The sequence below is a fragment of the Tupaia chinensis genome, unplaced genomic scaffold (assembly GCF_000334495.1).
Source record: "Tupaia chinensis unplaced genomic scaffold, TupChi_1.0 Scaffold000453_1, whole genome shotgun sequence".
Classification (NCBI taxonomy): Eukaryota; Metazoa; Chordata; class Mammalia; order Scandentia; family Tupaiidae; genus Tupaia; species Tupaia belangeri.
This window is the reverse complement of record NW_006159960.1, coordinates 317,605-340,459: the sequence shown is the minus strand read 5'-3', so window position 1 is coordinate 340,459 and position 22,855 is coordinate 317,605. Positions and strand designations below refer to the sequence as shown.

Below are 22,855 nucleotides of genomic sequence, written 5' to 3'. Positions count from 1 at the left end.
ACTCTTTCCATTTCTTTTGGGGAAGGAGTTTGTATTTTCATCATTATATCTCTAAAAACTAAGCTCAGTGTCCTGGACTAGAAACTAAAACCCTACAAGAAATTAGCAGCCAACTTTTCTTTTGGTAGCAGTTGAGGGTGGTCATAGAAAACAATTTACTGATTTTTGGAATGGACTGAACAGTGTTATTCAACTATACGCCATCTCCAAATGTTGATTTATTTAACTTACCATTGAAATTGTACAAATGTTGGGGCCAGTAGGTGGCATGGTGGTTAAAGTGCTGGACTCTCATAGGCCCAACCTGGCAGCTTGAAAATCACGCCGGGCATGTGTTCACTTGTGCCCAGAGAGGAAATTGGAGGAGAAAGGATCGCCATTTGGCCATCCCTCCAGCGGATGATTTCTCACTTTTCCCCTCCCTCTCTCTCTCTGGCAAATGTATGCACCCTAGGGCAAAATGTTTAAAATATTATATAAATGTGTGAGTTAAAGTAAATGCATCAACCTTTAAACAAAGTGTGTGTGCTCCATTCTCACTTGTGTTTGAGTGTTGCAGGTGTGGCACAAATAGTTTGGATAAGATGGGAGGATGTTCTGCCAGAGGCAGTTTTTAGTAATTTGGGGCGATTAGAGAATAGTAACCCACTACATTCAGAGACGTAGTTCAGGTCTACTCATTAAAATGCCTGAGCAGATCTGTAGTTTTCCCTCAGTGGTTTCATTGACTAAGACTTCTGGTTTCTCTGTGCCCTGTTAACTGGCTTTACATGCTAGAAATGGCAGAAGAAACCTTGGATAGAAGATCATCCTACTTTGGGGGACTTAGTTGTTCTTACCAGGCTCCTCTGCTTTCTGTGCTCCTGTTTTTACTATTTCTCATTTTCCATGGTCTCGAGCTTCCTCTGTTTCCTTCTTCCTATGTATTATCTTCTGAGACACAATTAATTGTCTATTCCGGACTATCTCACGTTGTTGGAAAAGTCCTGATGTTTTTTTCTATGTTTTTCTATGCGAAAATGTGTCACGACTTCTCCAATGACCCAGTATCACTTTTACATTACAAAAAAAATTTTTAAAAATTACGATACATATGCAAATATTTTCATTAAGAAAGGTAATGACAGATAGTAAAAAAGCAATAAACATAATTGATTATAATTTAAAAAACAGAAATGAGTTGGTACCTGTATTTGACAATGCTAATGATTTTTTTTTGAATGGAGCTCTGTTATTTAATGTATTATACACAAATTCATTTTTTCATCACAATGAAAATTTTATTTTAATCTAGCAACAGAACTTCAAATATATATGGCTTATGAAAAGTAACCTGTGTCTTTTCTATCAAAGAAAAAAAACGAATATATAACAAGTAAAGATAAAGTGGAATATCCAACCATCCTCAGTAGAGAAATGGCAGGGGAAGCAATAAGTTGTTTATTAATAACTAACAATAAGTATATTCATCTCACTGAATAAATTAAATGATATTTTCAGTTTCTTGGTAATACAGGGGAGATGAAGAGAAAAATGAAATGAAAGTCGTTAAAGAAATAACTCTCTTATGCCACTATAACACTTGGGCGTTTTATAAAAATGTGACATAGGAACTTCTGGTCCAGGCAAGGTAGAGTAGATTTGTCTCATCCTGTTCTTCCCCAACAGTATAGTATTGAGCATTTAATTTGTACTAGTAGATGTTTATATTAGAACAAAGGCCTTAAATCAATAATAAAATTTCCTACTTTAAAAAGCTAGAGAAATAAACCCAATGTGAGCAGAAAGAAGAAAACAATAAAGCATAAATGGATTAAACTGAAAACAATGGACCAAAAAGCTGCTTTAAAAAAAGAAGTTGAATTAATGAAATTGATAAATCTGTGAAAAATGGGCTAAGATACAAAGAGAGAAGATACAAATCAACAAAATCAGGAATGAAAAGCAAAATCACATCAGATCTTGTACCTATTAAGAGAATAGTAAAGTAATACTTTTTTTTTTGAATTGGCATAGGGCACAGGCACTCACCAGGGAGAGACAGAGAGGAAGAAAGCACCCCTCATGAGCATGGTCATGCCCCAATCCCATGTCCTCCTTGCACCCATCCTGTTGGGATTTGGGGCATGCACATACATGTGCTCAGTGGGTTTTTCAAGCTTCCAGGATCAGGATTCAGATCAGACTTGGGTCAGTCATCTGTTATCTGGCTTCATCAACCAGTAGACTATAGGAAGAGTCCACCCAACATGATTTAACTGACATATATAGAACCCTCAACCTAATGACAATAGAACGCAGGATTTTTAGGAAAAAGTAGTCCAATCACTTGAAATCTACAATCAAAATTCGTATAGGTAATCTGAATAGTCCTAGAACCAATACTGAAACTAAATTTGTAACTCAAAAAATCCAGATATAAAATCTCCATGTTCAGTTAGTTTTACTGGAGAAGTCTACTGAATATTTGAAGGATTAACCATTTCATTTACTATCTTCCAGACAATAAAAATTGAAGGAATACTTCTCAGCTCATTTTATAAGGTCAATATTATTGTGAGTCTAAAATCAGATGAAGACAGTACAAAAAGAATGAAACTTTTAACTTATTACCTTTCATGTATTTAAAAGCAAAAGTCCTCAACAAAGCATTAGCAAACAGAAAATTATACACACACACACACACACACACACACACACACACACCAACATGCACATGCACATACCCTAAGATAAGTCAAATTTATTTGAAGAATGCAAGGGTAGTTCAATATTCAAAAAGTACTGGAACTAGATTTTTAAGGGAATGAAGCTTTTCTACTAATAATTCAGCCTCCAACAAACGAGCTAGCGGCAGAAGAAGCCACGGGCCTTCAGGACAAGGTTCCACATGGCTACTGTGAACTAGATTTTTAAGGGAATGAAGCTTTTCTACTAATAATTCAGCCTCCAACAAACGAGCTAGCGGCTGAACCTCAAGAATTTGAAAGAAACACAACATTCATCAGATGACAAGAAATCACCGCCGGATCATGAGAAACATGCGAAAACAAGAAAACACCTCTTCTCCTAGGGAAAAGAGTAACTCTTCATCCACAAGCAGTTCGGTGAAAATCATGGAAATGTCTGATAAGGAATTCAGATCATTCATAATGTCTAAGCTAACAGAGATGGAAGAGAAGAGAGATAATGAACTGCTAAAGAGAAAGGAGAAAGAAGTTGACGAGTTCCAAGAGATGAGGAAATTCCTGCAAGATATAAAAGTGGAATCACACACTTTACAAAAGACTCAAACGGAACTGCTAGAGATGAAGTCTATAATACAAGAAGTAAAAATCTCCCTGGAAAGTATTAAAAGCAGACTAGATCATTCAGAAAATAGAATCTCAGATGTAGAGGAGAAAATGGCTGGCCTAGAAAAATCCACCATGAAGACTGAGAAAATGGCACAAAAATTTGAGAATAATATGCGAGAAGTACTGGATACCATCAAACGTCCAAATATCCGGATAATTGGCATTCCAGAAGGTGAGGAAACCCATAAGGGCATTGATAATCTATTCCATGAAATCCTGCAAGAAAACTTTCCAAACCTAGAGAGGCATTCAAAGATCCAGTCCCAGGAAATACAAAGGACCCCAAATAGAATCAACCCAAGAAGATCTTCTCCAAGACACATTATAGCCAGGTTGACCAAAACTGCAGACAAAGACAAGATACTAAGATTAGCAAGAGAAAAACAGCAAGTTACCTACAAAGGACATCCCATCAGGCTAACAGCAGATCTCTCATCAGAAACAATAAAAGCGAGGAGAGAATGGGAAAATATATTCCAAGTGTTAAGAGAGAAGCAGTTTCAGCCAAGAATACTGTATCCGGCAAGATTATCTTTCAGGTGGGAAGAAAAGACAAGAACATTCTCAGATAAACAAAACCTGAAAGAATTTACCAGCACCAGACCAGACCTCCAAGAAGTTCTCAAGGATGTGCTGTATCAGGAAAACTAAACGCAGATACATGGAAATAAGAGTCCAAAAACTGAGAAAGTAGCTAACTTAATCATAGGGACAAGTCTGGAGTTGAATACTATATCCCAGAATTTAATCAGGAAAATTGAACCAGAACAGAAGATAAAAGTATATGAGACTGATAGGTTCATGCACCTACCATTTGAACAGAATCCTAACCTGTTTCCGGGCTTTAAGCAAAGTTCCTTGGCGGTTCTTTGATTTAAGTTAAAACTGGTTTTCTTAGTAGTAACGAGGGAACTCACCTTTGAAAGTAGTCAGGTTATGTAGGAAATTGTGTGATCAATGCAATGTGGGTGGGAAGGGAATGGAGGACAATTTTGGACACTAGAGGTGGTGTGAGAGGAGGGTGGGAAGGGACAGAGGGTCAGAAAGAGGGGTGGAATTAATTCTAGCAACTAGAAGTGGAAATTTATATTTTTTGTAATGTGCATGATTGAGTCACTATGCAGTGTGTACTGGATGGGAGATCGCATTTTGTGTGCTGTGATGATGCCTAGAGATAACAGAGACAGTGTGGGAGGAGAACAGGAGGTGGCAGAGGGTAAGAGATAGGGAACCAAGGATGGGGGGAAAAAAGCAAAACATACAGAAAACAAGAAATGGAAGATCATTTGCTAATAATAACATGTTTGTTGATGTGCTTGATTGAGTCACTATACAGTGTACTCTGGATGGAAAATCTCATTTTGTATGCTGTAATGATGTACAGTGAATGAATGCAAATAAATAAATTGGGAAAAAATAATATGCATAATCAAGCCACTATGTAGTATATTCTAGATGGGAAATCACGGTTTGTATGCTGTGACATTGCTTCGGGACAGAATGTAAATTAAGTTAAAAAAAGTTCCAGGGGGAAAATAAAACCTAAAACTTTTTTGAATTAAAAAAATGCATTAAAAATACCTATTTTATACCTGCAGTAAGATATATAGCTCCAGCTAGGTGCTACTTTATAGGATGTTCATTCTACTCACTGAGGATTCTGCCTAAAGTTGGACTTTTGTGTTCATGGAAATGTATATATCAGCTGTGCTTGCTATGAAAATATTTAGATTAATTAAGATCTTTAGTGACTCAATTAAATGTGTGTGTGTGTGTGGGGGGGGAGTATAGAAAGCAAACAAAGATACCAGAGACAGTGTGGGAGGAGAGTGGGAGATGGCAGAGGGTAAGAGATAGGGAATCTAGGATGGGGAAAAAAAAAAGCAAAACATACAGGAAACAAGAAATTGAAAATTATTTGTTGACATGTATGATGATATGCTTGAGTGAGTCAATATACAGTGTACTCTGGATTGAAAATCTCATTTTGTGTACTGTAATGATGTACAGTGAATGAATGTAAATAAATAAATTTAATAAAAAAATATTCAAAAAGTACCAAAGCAATCTACACATATCAACAGGCTACAGAAGAAAATTATATGATTATATCCATGGATACAGAAAAAGTATTTGACAAAATCCAACACCCACTTATGATTAGAAACAACAACAAAAACCAAAACATTTAGCATGTTAGGAGCATAGGGGAACTACCTCAACGTAATGAAAATAGATCTGCCCAAATCCTTACAGCTATTGTAGTTAATGATCAAAGACTGCTTTCCCTCTAAGATCATGAATGAGGCAAGCAAGTAAGCTCTCACTGCGCTTATTCAATGTAGTAAAATACAAGGCAGATGGATGGGAAAGGAAGAAATATCAGCTATGCCCATTTTCAGATGGCATAATTGTTTAAGGCAGTCCCCTAGAACCTGTAAGAAAACTTTCAGATCCGACAGATGAGCTAAATAAAGCTGCAGGATACAAGATCAACACGTAAACATCAATCATATTTTCATACACCAGTTTTTGAGCTAGTGGCACCTGTTGTCTGTTACCAGCAGTGGAAGCTCAGACACACCTGGTCCCTGCACTTTGGTATCAGAGGTGCAAAGGAAAACACAAACAAATTCTGGATGGAGCAACACTTCACTCCATAGAGAAGAGACAGAGCAGGAGCATCTCCAGTCGTAGGCGTTAGCCTTTCCTGCATGGCAGGACCCTCTCGGTAGTAGATTCTGGACAGTTGGCTGTACACGACCCTCTCGTGTAGCAAACAAAGGACCTTGTGCCTCCCCGCAGAGGACAGATCCAGCGGAGGAGTTGGCTGGGTGCCATGTGATGCACACACTTCAGCAGAACAAAGGAACACACGTTGAGTATGAATCAGGAAAAGTGATTCCCACACAAGCCCAGCTCAGACTGTGGGGCCTCTTTATCTCTTGGATGGGAAATGTTTTAGTCCCAAGACTTCTTCTTATGTGGCTGAGCAAGGGTTGTGAGACTGTCTTTCCCAATGATAACATGAATACGTAGAAACTAAACCAGAAACACAGGGCTATTTACAAGCCCTCCAAAGAAAATGAAGTATTTAAGTATAAACTTTAAAAATACTCAAGGCCTGTATGTAGAAAATTCTTCGAACAGGGACCAGCAGCTGGTGAAATGGTTACATTGTTGGACTCCCATGTAGGCGACTGCAGTTCGAGTCCTGGCCTCGACTCCTACAACTTAAAACTCAGGCTGGGTTTGTGGGCATGCGTTCCCAAAATCCTGAGAGGAGAATGAAGGAAAAGGGATTGTAGTGTGGCCATCCCCTCCCCTCCCCGGGGGTGATCTCTCACTTTCTGTCTCTCTGGCAAGCACACACACCCTATAGCAAAACTCTATCTAAAAAAAAGAGAAAGAAATGTCCTCAAACAGTTAAAAAAGAAAGAAAAAATTAAAATTAGAAAATAAGCAAAAGACATGGAGAGAGATTTTACTAAGAAAAACTAATGTCAAATAAGCGCACAGAAAGATGTCCATCATCACTAGCCTTTAGAAAAATGCAAATTAAAACCATAATGAAATATCACTTCCTACCTATCAAAATGGCTAAAACTTAAAAAAAATATTAGTGACACCACCAAATGCTGGTGAGGACACAAAGAAATTGGGTCACTCAGAGTTGCTGGTGAGAATGTAAAATGACACAGCCATTCTGGAAACCAGTTAAGTGGTTCCTTAGAAAACTAAATATGCAGCATGCAACTACCATAAGACCCAGCAATTTCACTCCTGGGTGAAATTTCCAGAGAGCTGAATACTTCACTCAAAAGCCTGTCTAAAAAGGTTCATGTGGCTTTAATCGTATTAGTCAAAGCCTAAAAATCATCCATTTTACCTTCAGTAGGTGAATAGTTAAAACTGTCATACATACATATCAGTGATAAAAAGAAATAGAGATGTATATAAGGTGAGTCAATCTTCAATGAATTACGCCAAGTGAAAAAATGTATTCCAAAAGTTTAAAAAAATGTAGAATCTCACTTATATAGCAGTCCTGAATTGACAAAATTATAGAAATAAAGAAGAGATTATGAGGAGCTAGGAAAGGAGAAAGGTGAGATCCTTGAGTGGACAGTGTTCGTCTGTAGGCACTATCCATGTCTGTATCCCAATGTGATCTTGTACTAGAGTTTTGACACATGTTACCATTGACAAAACTGGGTAAAATAGATGTGGTCTTCCACATAATCATTCTTTTAATTCCATGAGAATCTAGTACTGGCATTTTAAAAGTTTAATTAAAAAAAAATTAAAGAAACAAAACCATATTCATCAAGGTATAAAAAATATGTGACATGGTAGGCAGGAAGAGAAACTTAGAATCAGAGGATCTAGGTTTGAATCTCCATTCTGCAATTCCAGCTAGTAAACCAAATCAGATAGAATTGCTGTACTAGCTGGAATTCACAAAACCTATTTTCTCTTTTAGCTATGCAGTAGGGTCAGAATTTTTAGTCTTTGCTACAGTTTAATGTCCTTGTATGTCTAAATTTTGACCAATGGAGAGTGTATAGAAGAGATATTTTTTACTTGTAGAGCTTGGCCCATAAAACCTACAGGTGTCATGCTCCATTTTTCTTTCCTTCTCCAGTGGCTTGATGTAGATGATCACAGTAGATCTGAAAGTCTCATTTTGAAGGGGAAAGGAGGAGGAGGAGCGGAGCCTCTGACCCTGAATTACCATTTAGAGGACAATTAGTGATGGGAATCCATTGTTGGAATTCACATGACTGAAAAACAAACTACTTCATTAAGCCACAGAGATTTGGGGCAGGCAAGACATTTTAACTCGTATAGTCATTCTTGGCAGCTCTTCAGAAATGAAGTCCAACATGCTTTTCCAGAACATTCTACTGCCTCTCTTGTTTGGATCTGCAGGTTCATTGGTCACCCATGTTTTTTTCATTCCATGAAGCAATATTAGCAACAACTTCTGACTTTGATAAAAACCCTTTCCTTGACCTCTATACTCAATATTTTAAAAACAATTTATAACCCCTACCTTGTTCCAAGAAGGATTTAAAGTAGCTGACAAAAATGCATAAACTAGACCAAAATCAAATAATTTAGGAAGAAATAAGAAATAAAAGAGGCAACAGGAAGAAACAGAAACAGGAAATTTAAATATTCCCAGGAGTGAGGTAAATACATAAATATATTCCAGAGGACTTATATTTTTACAGACCCTACATTTATTTCTAGCAGCCTACATGATTGAGAAATACAATGTATTACAAGATTTATCTCATGCTTGTTACCATTTATCACGATTTATTCGCGTGTCTGTCTAAAGTTAAGGTAAAAAGCAAGCAAGCTAGAAGTTGCTCAGAGAATATACTACTTATCTTGATACTGACACCAGAGGGGCTTTTCTTCTATATGTTCTCACAGAGCACGCTGAATAAGGAAATAAACATCTTTCACAACAACCTTACTGCAAACAGTGCCACAGATCAAACATCTTTTTTCTTTGTTTCTTAATGCCAGAGGGTATGTAAGCATGCGTGAAAGAGAGAGTGAAAGAGAAAAAAACCTTCTAATGGGGTGTGGTCATGGGGCAATGCTTTTTCTCCAGTTTCTGCATTCTGTCAGGATCTTAGGCACTTGTGTGTTTTCAAGCTTCTGTGGCCAGACTCAAACCCTGGTTGGCCACATAGGATCCAGCCTCCTCTGGGCTGCATTTAACCACTTCATATTGGAGCTAGCGCAAAGATCTTTAAACTTGAAAACTGAAACATTGAAAGAAAAGGAATCCTACGTGTAAACAAACCTTCTTTGCCCTTTTGTTCTTATTTCTCACTTTTCTCAGAAATCCCCAATAATAACAGAAAGATTTTCTTGAATTATCACTTTATCTATTCAGAAAAAAATAATATCGAAGTCTAGATTGTAATTAGCTTTCTCAGGGGAAGATTGCTACTCAGTTACAAATTCTAAAAATTTTCAGAATATGAAGCGCTCACAAATACAACTGTGCACTGGAAGACATGCATGTGAATTACCTTAGATTTTAGAGTAAGAATGCGGTAAACAAATAATAATTTATATCCGATGTATGGAACGACTTTAGCTATGGAGTAGTTAAGGAAGATTTTACTTGAAGCTAGATCATCGTTCCCTGTGTAAATTTAAACAAGTACCATAACTTTTTGTTAAATTAGAACATAAAATTTAACATCATTCTCAGTTTTAATGACAAAATATCTGACATTTTCTGTGTCTAAGGCACAGAACTTAAGATGTACTTCAATTCCCAGTGTGCCGTATAAAAACGTTTCCCCTTTTATTTACCTTTTCTATCTCTATTGTTACCACTTTCCTCATGGGACGACCTATGATATGTGAAACAAGCTCATGTTCATGCCCACGAGGAGGACCCTTTGCACTCTAGCAAGAGGATTTAATAACACAGATCATATACTAATGCACCATTTGGGTAAATCCATGGTCTACCAGAAAGTCAAGCCCCTTCCCGTCTCCTCGGTCTCACCTGTGAATCCAGGCTGGCAGATACAGACATAACCTGAGGCTTCAAGGTAGCTGAACGAGGAAGGCAGCCCCGGAGTGTGTCCATACTGCTTCTCTGAGGACAGCTCCACACAGTCCCCATCAGACTGGCAGGGGTCACTACTGCATTCGTTGATGTCAGTCTCACACTGGACACCTGTGTATCCTGCAGGATGCAAGTTCAAGGAGCTGCTGAGTCTAAGCTTTAAATCCTAGCGCATGTGCCTGAAAGGAGTCTCACCACTGGACAAGCTACAGTGGGCAAGTTGAAGTGTCCCGCCCTCACGGAGCCAGGAAGGGGAATTTCAATTTAGTAAGAGGAAGCACACTTGGAAATAAATAGCTGCAGCAATAGAACCTCTTACATAATTTTTATCTTTTTTTTTTTTTTTAAGAAAATTGTGGTGAATGATGCTTGGAATAAAAGGAGGTGTAGGGAGAACCTTAACTTAATCTGAACCTTTCAATAAAAAGCTACAATTTTTCAAATATTCCAATTGTTAGAATTTTTAAGAAGAAAAAAAAATGGGATTATTTTCAAGGGAATAGCCAAAAAGTCAATAATATCTTAGATCTAAGTTGTAGTGTTGAATATCAATGTAATAGAAAATAGGGTACCAAAATATCCTGAATTTTCTATCCAGCTGACCCTAAATTCTTTTCTCAAAACTCAAAGTAAATGATTGTTTTTTTGTTTTTTTTTTTTTTTTTTGAGAGGTTTTTTTGCTATAGGGTGCATGCGCTCACCAGCTCACCAGACAGACAGACAGAGAGACAGAAAGCGAGAAATCACCCCCTCAGGGGGATGGCCATGCCGCAATCCCTTCTCCTCCATTCTCCTCTCAGGATCTTGGGCACGCATGCACACATGCCTGGAGTGAGTTTAAGCCGCCGGGTCCGGGACGCGAACCGCAGTCGACTACGTGGGAGTCCAGCAACATAGCCATTACGCTAACTGCTGGTCCCAATGATTGTTTCTTAACACTCCATGAAACAGAACAATAAATTATTTTATATTTGCATGGACTTGGCCAAACCTTTTTATTAGGACCTAGAATACTAATAGTAAGATGTAAGTGATTTATCACTGTATTTTAAAGTAAAATATTAAATATAAAAGAAATTTCTCCACTCAAACTGTTTCTTTGCTATTCTAGGCACGTGCACCTATTAAAAAGTATGGCTTTGGGACCAGCAGATGGCATAATGGTTATGTTGCTGGACTCCCATGTAGTTGACTGAGATTCGAGTCCTAGACCTGGCAGTTTAAAACTCACACCAGGAATGTGTGTGTGCGCGTGCAAAATCCTTAGAGGAGAATGGAGGAGAAGGGACTGCAGTGTGATCACCCCCCGGGGGATGATTTGTCACTTTTCTTCTCTCTGTCTCTATCACTTTTTCTGTCTCTGTCTCTCTCCAGCAAGTGCATGTGACTTATGGTCAAATAATAATAATAATAATAATAATAATAAAATAAGGCCTGCTGAGAAATGTATTTATAAAAAATAATTTACTATCTGAAATTACAGAATTTGTAAGTAGAATTATAGTATTTCTTTACTTTAAAAGCTTTCAGCAACTTCTCTTTTTACCTAGAATAAAATTCAAAATTCTTACAATCACTTGAAAACACCCTGGATTATCTGACCCTTTTCCATCAAAACATCCCCACTTCACCTCACGCTCTCATATTTCCCTAGAATATTTCCTAGTCCTATGCCCTCCCTGGTGTTGTTTTCTCTTCTAGAAAACTCTCCGAACATTTGCATGGTTAACTCATACTCAGTTTTCACACTTTATGTTGTATTACTGTCTCAGAATAACTTTCCTTCATGGACAGATCTAAGTAAGATTCCCTTGTTCTGTCTCATGCCAACTAATTTTTCTTCCATTGCACATAAAAATATTTTTAAGCATGTGTTTGTGTGTCTACTTGCCTCCCTCAGTGGAGTGTAAGCTCCTCAAAAAGATTGTGTGTATTCTACCCACCACTCCAATCCTACGCCATATGTAAGTAATAGACTTATGATCAATGACTGAATGAGACTCAAATGGTATTAATAATGGTTGAAAATAACAATTCACATTATAATCCTATGTTAGCACATAAACCAGAGAACTGACTGTATGTAAGCTAAGAATGAGAATATAGTGTAATTTTATAATTTTAATAAAGACCTGAATGGGGTCTTTGTCAAATAGTGACCACACCATAAATTCTGTTGCTCAACCATATAATATATTTGTAATGGATGACCTTTGGGGCCTTTCTGAACCATCTGAAGAAGATATTTAGAGTGGAAAAAAGAAACTGAAAAAATATGTCAGATTGAGATGCCACAATCTTTTATAGTGACCTCCCTAAATATACTCTCAGAATCTCAAACTTGAATGTCTATTTTTAAAATACTTTTGTTTCATACTTAGAGTTGTATAAATAATTGTGAAATAGTTTTCATAATAACTTTTTATAAACTGATTTTTTTTCTTTTTTTGGTGCTACAGTGAACTTACTGAAACAGGCTTGGACTATTTTCAATTTTCTTATTCTAAGATCCAAGACTCAGACATGGGCCAGGATAGAAAGTAATTTAGAACCATCATAAATTCGTTTCTGCTTTTCTGGCACATGCATTATCTCGTTCCAATCATGAACATTAGGAAGGTTCTGATTTATGGTCTTGCCAGTCCTGTCCCCACCACTGAGGCCCTGTGGGGATTTTACTTGCTGTTCTCTTTAACCACATATATAAATAGGCTCCCTCAGTAAGGCTATATTCAATAGTTTTAACAAGTTTTTCTATAAAACTCTGTACAAAGAAACAATATGATACCAAATCAAGTCCCCAGGGATTTTATGTTTGTTTTTCACAAATCCGATCTCATCTGGGCATCAGGAAAATGTAAGAAAAGCATTTGAGGTGACTGATGCTTCTTGTAAGTAATTACTTTGAAATGAGGACTCTGCACAATTATGGCAGTGGATCCTTGCCATTGCATTCTGGGGCAGTGCTCATGAACTGAAGGAGTGGTCTCCATTCCTTGGAGACTGAGTCATATGCAGTGTTGAATCTTCTCTTTGTTTATAACAGGGTAGGGTCCAGAAATATTCTAAATTTTCTGTCTAGGCAAACTCACCATTCATTCAGTGATCCAAGACAGAAACCCCAAGGTAGATAATATACACCCCTTTTTAAATTCCCACAACATTTCCACCTCCTACATGACTTGTGAATGCCCATCTCCTCTGTTCTCCCCTCCCACTGTTGTCTTAGTTCTGGGAAACAGGCTCAAATATTGGCTACATTATTGTAGAAGCTTCACTAGATTCCCTGCCTTAAATTTTATTTCCTTAGGTCATTTTCCACTAAGCCAGAGAGTTCTTTTTACATCAAGAGGTCAGATTATGCCACGCCTGTGGCCCATCATTTGCAGAGCGAGATTGGCCTTCATTTCGCTCTCAGGCTCCATCCCTCCACCACCAGCCCTACGAAGACCAGCATTTTTAAACAACCACTCAAAGTTTCACAATTGCTACACTTTTCTAGTGTGCCTGCCACCTTTGTTTTTTCCCTTCTTTTTCTTTCTCTCTTTTTTTTCTTAAATAAATGTTAGATAGCTATGTGCTAGCCATAAGGCCTAGAATGAGCAACATCCTAATACTGGTATGTGTTTAACATTATTGAGTGTTTACTGTTGTCCAGACTGATCTGGAAGCTTTATATACATTACTGGATTTATCTCCAAGATAACTCTGTCAGGTAAATGTTATAAATGAGGAAAACATGAAAATTCAGTTCAGTCTCAAAGCAGTAAAGGAATGTATCCAAGTCACACAGCCAGTAAGTACGTTTCTGGTGTATGCTAGTCATCTTTATAAGCCTTCTAAGATGATACCTATTTTATCAAACTATCCCTGTACTTCTCCACTATTCGTTTTTATAGGATTTATATAACTTTTATTCCTTTTCATAGGATTTATATAACCTTTTATCATATCCAAAATTATACCATATACATTTTGTACATCTCTCTACTAGAACTTAAGCTCCTTGAAAGAAAAGACCATGCCTTTCGATGTCTAGATACATTATATCTATAGTTAGCACTAAAATTCATGTGGCCTTAGTTTTTAAATCCACGAATGAATTGAATATATATTGTTTGCTTTCTTTTTTAGGAAGATCTCTTTAACTGCCTTACTCTATTACAAACCACCTATAGAACAGAAATTGACCATCAGACAGAGACCCTTTATGAATGTTGGTTGATGTAAAAAATGTGAGACAACATATTTTGTAAAAATTTCAGAATTTAAGGAGAGTTAGTTATCAAAGATTAGTAATATTCCTTATTTATTGCCCGGGAATGGGAAGACATAACATATATCCAAGCTACAGAGGAATACCAAATTTTCTTTTATAGTTTCAGGGGTTTTTTTACCCACAAGTATATTTAACCAAAGATGTTAGATGTTTCTTAGTTACTGGAATATCTTTCAGCCTACAGCCACTTATGATTGGGTATACTTCTAAAGTCCCATTCACTTGAAAATTTAGAAACCAGACTTGCCAATAAATCCCAAGGAATTATACTTTCCATGATGAATTATGGAATTATACTCCTAGTCTCCACGTGTCCTTTTCAACCACAAAATTATCCTTTCTCAGAGAAAAACATGAATACAGAAAGAAAAGTAGGTGATTGGTGGGCTTAGACAACTAGACCTTGTTGTAAGTTTATCATTTTCCCCCAAGTGGATCAAGGAAAAAAAAAAACACTGTACTTTTACATTTCTGTCAATGAAATTCTGGTTACATTCATTTCTATCAATGAAAGTCTGATGAGAAAAGAAAAATGTCAAGCAGATTATTTGCTTGAATTAACATCAGTATTTTCACATGGCCTGTAATGTAATTCAAGCATTATATACTATTTTCTAGGTTCTTGTATCACCTCTACACTCAAGCTTAAACCCTTTATGTGTAAATTCTAGTTATGGTTTATAGATCTTTAACTTATACTCTCATTTACATTGCAAATACCTAGAAGAACACTTGTATTTCTGGAGTCACTGTATAGTTTCTAGGGGCACTATCATCCTGTTGGCCAACTCCATAAACTATAGAAGACAATTTCCTAGGAGTTTAACCTTGTTTCACAGATTTCTCTACATTCCTGGTGTCTAAGTGAACATCTTAGAGGGAAACAAAAGCATCTCTTGGTGAATTTGTTTTTATAAAAACCATTATGGATTTGGGACCAGCAGTTAGTGTAATGGCTATGTCGCTGGACTCCCATGTAATTGACTGTGGTTCACGTCCCAGACCCGGTGGCTTAAAACTCATGCCGGGCGCGTATGTGTGCGTGCCCAAGATCCCGAGAGGAAAATGGAGGAGAAGGGATTGCGGCGTAGCCATCCCCGCCCCCCCCTCGGGGGTGATTTCTCGCTTTCTGTCTCTGTCTCTCTCTGTCTGTCTGGCAAGCATGTGCACCCTATGGCAAAAACCTCTCACAAAAAGAAAAAAGAAAAGAAAAGAAACCATTATGGATTTCATCCCTCCCTTAGCTGTTTTCCCCCCATTTATTTCTCCTAGAGGACTCTGACCCCCGGGCACTCTACTTAAGTCAATGTGTAGTATAGCAGTAAGAATGCATGAGCATCGAAGAACAACTAAGTTAAATCAAAGCTAGAAGAAAGGTGGTTTCAAACATTTAACAAGAATCTTTACTATAAGAAATTTGTTTCTATTCTAGTAAAAAAAAAAAAAAAAAAAAAAGTGGAAGATATTTTGTCACTTACCAGGCCAGCAGTGACAAGTGTAATTGTCAACACTGTCCTCACATGTAGCATTATTGTAACAAGGCTTTGACCAACAAAGAGGCATCAAGGTCTCACAGTGAGTCCCTGTGAATCCACTACCCATGCAGTCACAGCTATATCTGGAGAGTAGATAGAATTTTCATGTTAACTCTTGGTCATAGAGAGATGACATACCCTTATCCTGTCTCTTTAACCACCAACCTAAGACCCTTGGCACAGTCCCATACCTACCTCAGAACCTTGGGAACTATCTCTAGGGGTCTGAGCATTCATGTATTTTCATATTAATGTCTCATCATCTTTTTAAAAAATTAATTTTACAGCTCCATATGAAGTTTTTGAAAATGGTAATTATGCACTTACTTCATTCTTTTCTTTCATAAATGGAAGAAAACTATACCAGTGTCACAGGCTTGTGATAATTAAATAGGCATATGCCAAGCAGATATAATATCTTGAATATTTGCAGGTGCTGAATAAATCGCTTCTAAGTAGTACTAAGTAATATTACTAATATTTCTGATAGCAGTAGAGTGATTTATACCTCTGCAATACTATTTTATGGAGAAAGCCTATTAATAATGTCCCTTTGAAAAAAAAATACATTATAAAAAGCCCAGGAAAGCCCTCATTAACTGAACTAACTTACAATGCCTGCTTGTCTGTTTCTTTCTTTCTTTCTTTCTTTCTTTTTAGGTTTTTGTGATAGGGTATGTTCACTCACCAGAGAGAGACAGAGATAGGGAAAGAGAAATCACCTCCCTGGGGGATGGTCATGCCGCAATGTCTTCTCCTCCATTCTCCTCCTGGGATCTTGGGCATGCACATACATGCACCCAGAGTGATTGATTTTTAAGCCACCAGGTTCAAGACTCAAACCGTGGCTGGCCATGTGGGAGCATACCACACCACCTGCAGGCTCCTCTTATATTTTTAAGTAATAGGAATGTTTTATTCTTACTATCTCTAATCATTTATTGAGTGGGATTATCTAATAGTTCCAAATACAAATCTGATGAGAGAAGTTGTTGATTTTATTAAGAGAAAGATTGCAATGTAGGTGGGATCTCCTCAAAGATTTAGTATTAGGAAAAATAGACCTGCATATTCAGCATAGATAAAATAAGGATTTGGGGGAAAGGATACTAATAAATTTATGAAACAGTTATTAATTCATCATGGCTATTCACCATGGCTGTGTGTGTATTACCATTAAACACAAATATTAGCACTTTGCTAAGGAATCTGAATAGCAAATGTTATAAGTGACATTACATAGATATAGGTATAGATGATATAGATATAGATGTATGTATATCTATATATCCATATCTATATATAATGTCTAGCTAGGAATTTATTCACTACTCTGTCTCATTAAAAATTCTTACTGAAAATCTGCTGTAGATAAGACAGGAGAGGTGAGAACCCTGTACTCAGGGCGCTGGACTGGCTCGTGGACCATGATTCACAGACTCAGAAACTACATTTGCATAATTGCTTTGTCAACAGCCTTTGTTTGGAATACAGGTTTTGACTTTCCCATGTACCTAGCAAATATGTTATTTTATTGTGGGAAAATAAAGTCAGATCATATTGGTCAACCGTGTGACTATCTTCTCAGAATTTAGGTTATAAGGAAACGTGGTAAAATAGAGGAATTATACATGGCACATTCAAGGGGAGAAATAAAAGATGGCACGGTTTCAGCCTTGTTTAGTTTGCAGTTCTACGAGAGTGAAAAGCTTTGGGTAATTCCTGTCCTGATGCTTTCTGAAGACGGTAAGGCCTACATGGGAGAACTCCTTTGCCTTGGGGTCCTTCACAGAAATTTCCAATCTGGTTTGTTTCTGAATTGGTGAGTTACCTGTCTCCTGGGACGTAGATTCCAGTCACGGAAGCATTGCTTGGGTACAAACTCAATGTCGCAGGACATGGCACATGATTAGACGTTAGGCTTTATATTTTACAAAAGAAATGTACCACGGCATTGTACAATTTAAAATCCTGCCATCTCTCTGGATAAAGCATATGTGCTTTTCTTGCTCTCCTACTCTGATTCACTTTAAAGTTAGATTTTGGATAAATGAAGTCTACATTTTCCAAAGAAAGGAAGACTGGGCTCCAGTTCTCTGTAAACACAGACTGCACTGTGTGAACTTGTAGGAGTCTTTGGGCTTCCCTGGGCATTAGAGTCCTTATTATGATATGGGAACACTAATGATCTTGTCTCCATTCAGTGGGTGAAGGACCCAAGAAAATCATTTTAAGTACCAATGCTGTTAAACACGGTTGGGTGTTTGATGACTCAGTATTCATGGTTTAAATCAGGACTAAGAACTTCTTTTCAAAATATTGTATATGAACTCAGCGAGCGTAACACATAGTCGTTAGCTTCATTATCATAAGGTATAATTTATTGTTGTCCATTATGCCTAAATGCCAATAATAGAATCTGATTCAGAGCAAAAGCACATGGCTCCTTCTCACCATTAGGCTTTCCTAAAAGTATTCATCCGATTCCCCCAACACATGGAAATTCAACCTGAAGTCATTTAATATCACTGCCCTTTTCAACAGTGTTTATGTAGTGTTTAGAGTTTATTTCTGCCAAATGATTTAGAAGCTTTTCATCATATAGCTAGAACCATATACACACATAGAGAATAATATCTGGCTTTGTTTTTGCACTTTTCTTTTTGACAACAGGTTTACTTCATAGAATTGCAAAGTTAGTACTTTTCTATAATACTAAGAATTCTAGACTATTATGAGAATGACTTGGAAAACCCTCACTCCTGGGATAAATAACCTTGAAAGACATGTTTAATAAAATCTGAATGTTACAACTTTTCATCATGTAAAGCATACGGCACTCTGACAATTTTAAGCTGAGAATGTAGTATCTCCACATTCACTCGTGCAGTATAGTAATTCTTGGTCAGTGAGTTCTCTCTCAGCCAATGCCCCACTGCAGGAGAAAATGTACCTGCTCTCGCCATCCACACACAGCCCTCCATGGAGGCACGGCTGGCTGGCACACTCATCGATGTCATGTTCACAGTGATCCCCCAGGAAGCCAGGGGCACAGTCGCAAAAATAAGCCCCCAGAGTGTCCTGACAGGTGGCACCGTTTAGACAGGGCTGGGACCAACATTCATCAACTTCCGCTTCACAGTTTATACCTTTTAAAAATGTCAGGGGGAAAAAAGAGAAAAGTTTTAGCCAAGTGTTAAGATTTTAGCTAACTGGCAATGTTCTGTTTACCAAAGCATTCATCAAATGCTATGTTACCCAAAATAATTTTCCTCCTTAATTGTAATTGGTATAAACTTCTGTGCTCATGAGAAGTTGCACAAAGCAGAGCAGCTGCTACTTACAAACAAGTATTGCATACAACAGCTTGTGGCTTTTCAGACTGTGCACACCAATATGGCATTTCAGAACAAAACGATTGTTAACTGCACTCTTGTTGGAAGTCTAACAGGGGCTGGTCACTGTTGCCATGTTATTTTTAAACACATTGTTAAATGTGGCAGCATATAGAATAATGAGCAAAAGATTTGAATCCAGCCCAGTCCATGGTGTGTGTGTGGGGGGGGGGTTCAAGTGGCTGGATTGCACATGGCAGACTGTGGGGTTTGAGTCCTGCACCCAGGAGTTTGAAAAACATGCTGGACACGTATACTTGTGTGCCTGAAATCCTGAAAGGAGAGGGAGATGGAGGAGAAGTCATTCCCATGGGGTATGTCTTTTCACTTCCTTTCTCTGGCAAGTACATGAGCCCACTGGCAAATTTAAAAAACAAACAAACAAACGAACTTAGACTCCAAAGCCAAACAGCTTGGTTGGATCTTGACACAGCCGCTCTGGGACCTGGGCAGTATCTTAATCTCTCCACATTTCAGCTTCCTCACCCGAAAAATAGGAAAACAAAAAGTGTAACTACCTCATAGGGTTAGCATTATAATGAAATATTCTAAAATATTTGTAACACTACCTGTTACATACTGCATATTTGCTGGAGAAAGAAAAAAAAAAAACACTTATTCATTCCATAAAAAATCTAGTACAAATGTGCTAGTTACTGAAGTGGTCCTTTTGTGTGGGAACATTTAAGCTTCCACTTTTCTTAGTGTTGTAAAATACTACTTTTAAGTATAAAATCAGTGTGTGACTTAAGCCTAATGTAATTAGTGCCATCTTCAGAAGCTACTTCATTTTAAGGTAAATATCACATGGAAAAAAGAATCTACTTATTCCCTTAAAAATCATAGATGGAGAGTTTTTAAAAATAATTATTCTATTTAACTTTATTTATTTATTTGTTTTAATTTGACCAGAGAGGGACAGAAACAGAGTGAGAGAGAGAAAGAGAGAGAGAAAGCCGCCCGGTCTGGTACTTGAACCGTGTGGGAGTCCAGCACCTTTAACCACCATGCCACCTGTTGGCCCCCAGAGATGAAGATTTTTAACTAAGACAAATAAGTTTACGATTTTCAAAAGTTATAGTCTTATTGAAATAGCTACCGAGTTGAATCTCTGAAAATAGTATTTGCTATTCAGAAGTCAAATTAGCATGTGGGTATTAACGTACAGAGAAAGAGGAACAGCCTTACTACCTTTATTTCTGTGCCTATCACCCCACAGAGTGAGTTATGTATTAAAATGACATACGAAATATAAATGAATAATTTTATGCTTGGATTTAGGTCCCATCATCAATACATCTTGTTGTTTGTATGCAGATATTCTGAAATGAAAAGAATTTTGAAACCTAAATTACTTCCAGTCCCATCTATTTTGGACGAGGGGTACTCAACCTGTATTGCCTTCAGGGTAGCTTATCTGGGTCACATTTAATATGCTTACCGACAAGATTCTTGTTGCAATTTATCACTTCTGCAGATATCGACAGAAGTGGTTTGGTCTGTGTCTGCATTCTGTTACAACAGCCAGAGAGATGACAAGTGATAAGTCCAGTCAGTCATCCAGATGTTTTTGTATTTCCAGATACTTGGCTTCAGAGATAAAACATCTGGATAACCGACTCCAGTTTTTATTTTTCACTTGGCTGTTTACAGTCACGTGTATACGGCCATTAAATATATAGAAGTGACTGAGCCTCAAAAATAGTACTTGAACTGTGTGATCTGTTCTATCTGAAAACATTCATTTCATGACTAATGTTATTTACTTATTTAATTTTATTTCTTCTCCTTCTCCTTGTCCTTCATTTTGACTAGAGATAGTGAGAAAGCAAGCCACCAGATCCAGGACTCAAACCACAGTTGACCATGTGGGAGTCTAGTACCTTAACCACCTGCCAGCCCCATGACTAATGTTACTAAGTATGATATCATGTCACAACAACATGAGGTAACAAGAGAAATTGAATACAGGTACAATGGGTAGTACTTACGGGGCTAATTTTTTGTCTTACTTTGCCAGAGGGTGTATATACTCACCAGACAGAGAGAGAAAGAGAGGAAAAGTGAGAAAGCATCCCCTGTGGGGAATAGGCACGCCACAGTCCCTTTTTATCTTTCCCTCCTTTAGGAATTTTGGGCACACACGCACAAGCGCCTGGCATGTTTCTCAAGTCACTGGGTGCAAGACTCAAACCACGCAGTCATGTGGGACCCAGTCACCTTAACCACCACACCACCAGTTGGCCCCTGTGGCTGACTTTTTAAGAAATGGAAAAGTCTTCATTGTTGTTTCTTTCGCAAAAATGCATCCAGCATCAAAAGTCTGTTGGAACTGATTTATAATTCTGTATGAAGCAAAGACAATAAAAAGGTTGTGGAAAACAAGAACAAAAACAGGATAGGAGGATGCTACCCCAAAAGGAGAATGGACAGGAAGGACCAATTTTCCTGACCTCATTAACTTGGGTGACTCAGTCTAACTAAGAGGGCATTACAACCCACAGTGACATCTCGGTACCTGCCGGAGGCCTACCATGTGAGATGGTTACCTGGCCGCTATGCTCTGAACTCCCCCCAGTGTACAAACTGTGAAAAGAAGTTCAGACGTTTTCTCATAAGCGAATACTTTTTAAATTGTAACTTTCAAACAAGAAGTGGGATTATATGCCGTAACTCAAAGGGTAAAAGGAGGGGAGCTTCTCAAGTTCACTGGCTTTGGTAAAGCAGCAGCATTTCTAATAAATAATCTAAATGTGCTCATTTTCTCCTTATATAGGACACAATGTAAAGTAAGGAGCCATTTCCTCTCATCTCAGTTTTCTAGGCTCTCCATTTTCGCCTCCCGCTTCTTCAAAGGCTCCTTCCGCCCTCTCCAGTTCCCTCCGCCGCTCCTGTGAATGTATTATATATCAGAAAAGCCTCCTGCTCCTGCTTTGGTTCCCATAAACAAACTGCAACCTCATTTGGAAGGCTGCCTTTTTGGTTGGTTGCCAGGTTACAACCAATCACGGCAGCTAAGCTTCGGTCCAACCACAGGCATCCTGCCTTTTAAATGGTGCTAATGCAGACACACTTAAGATGTAGCCAATCCAAATTGTCTCTCCCATTCCTTCACTTTCCTTTTTCTATGTACATTTCCTTTCCACACCGTCACTTTCCTCTTCTGAAACTTGGAAACCCTGCGTGAGGCTTCCTAGAATTGCCTGGAAGCCACCGGAGAAGCTGCCCGGTTAGAATCATGTTTACTTGGGGCCAACAGTTAGCATAATGGCTATGTTGCTGGACTCCCATGTAGTCAACCGCGATTCGCATCCCGAACCTGGTGGCTTAAAACTCATGCTGGGCGCGTGTGTGTGCATGCCCAAGATCCTGAGAGGAAAACGGAGGAGAAGGGATTGCTTTCTTGCTTTGTGTCGCTCTGTCTCTGTCTCTCTCTCTCTCTCTCTCTCTCTCTCTCTCTCTCTCTCTGTCTGGCCAGCGCATGCGCCCTATAGCAAAAACCTCTCCCCCCCCAAAAAGAATCAGGTTTACTTTCGTTCAATTAAACTCCACTACATTAGGGCCGGCAGGTGGTAGAATGGTTACATTGCTGGACTCCCATGTAGTCAACTGGTGTTCAAGTCCTGGACGCAGCAGCTCGAAACGCATGCTGAGTGTGTGTGTGTGTGTGTGTGTGTGTGTGT

The 22,855-nt window shown here is 38.1% G+C and overlaps 1 protein-coding gene across 1 annotated transcript in view; it reads right to left on the bottom strand.

Moving 5' to 3' along the window:
• CRB1 (crumbs cell polarity complex component 1) overlaps positions 1 to 22,855 on the bottom strand; it is a 207,944-nt gene that overhangs the window by 124,849 nt on the left and 60,240 nt on the right. Inside the window, exons 3-5 of the mRNA XM_006155425.2 lie at positions 18,731 to 18,926; positions 15,721 to 15,860; positions 9,901 to 10,083 (exon numbers count right to left, since the gene is read on the bottom strand). Of these exons, the coding sequence (XP_006155487.1) occupies positions 9,901 to 10,083; positions 15,721 to 15,860; positions 18,731 to 18,926 (519 nt within the window). The remainder of the gene's footprint in view (positions 1 to 9,900; positions 10,084 to 15,720; positions 15,861 to 18,730; positions 18,927 to 22,855) is intronic.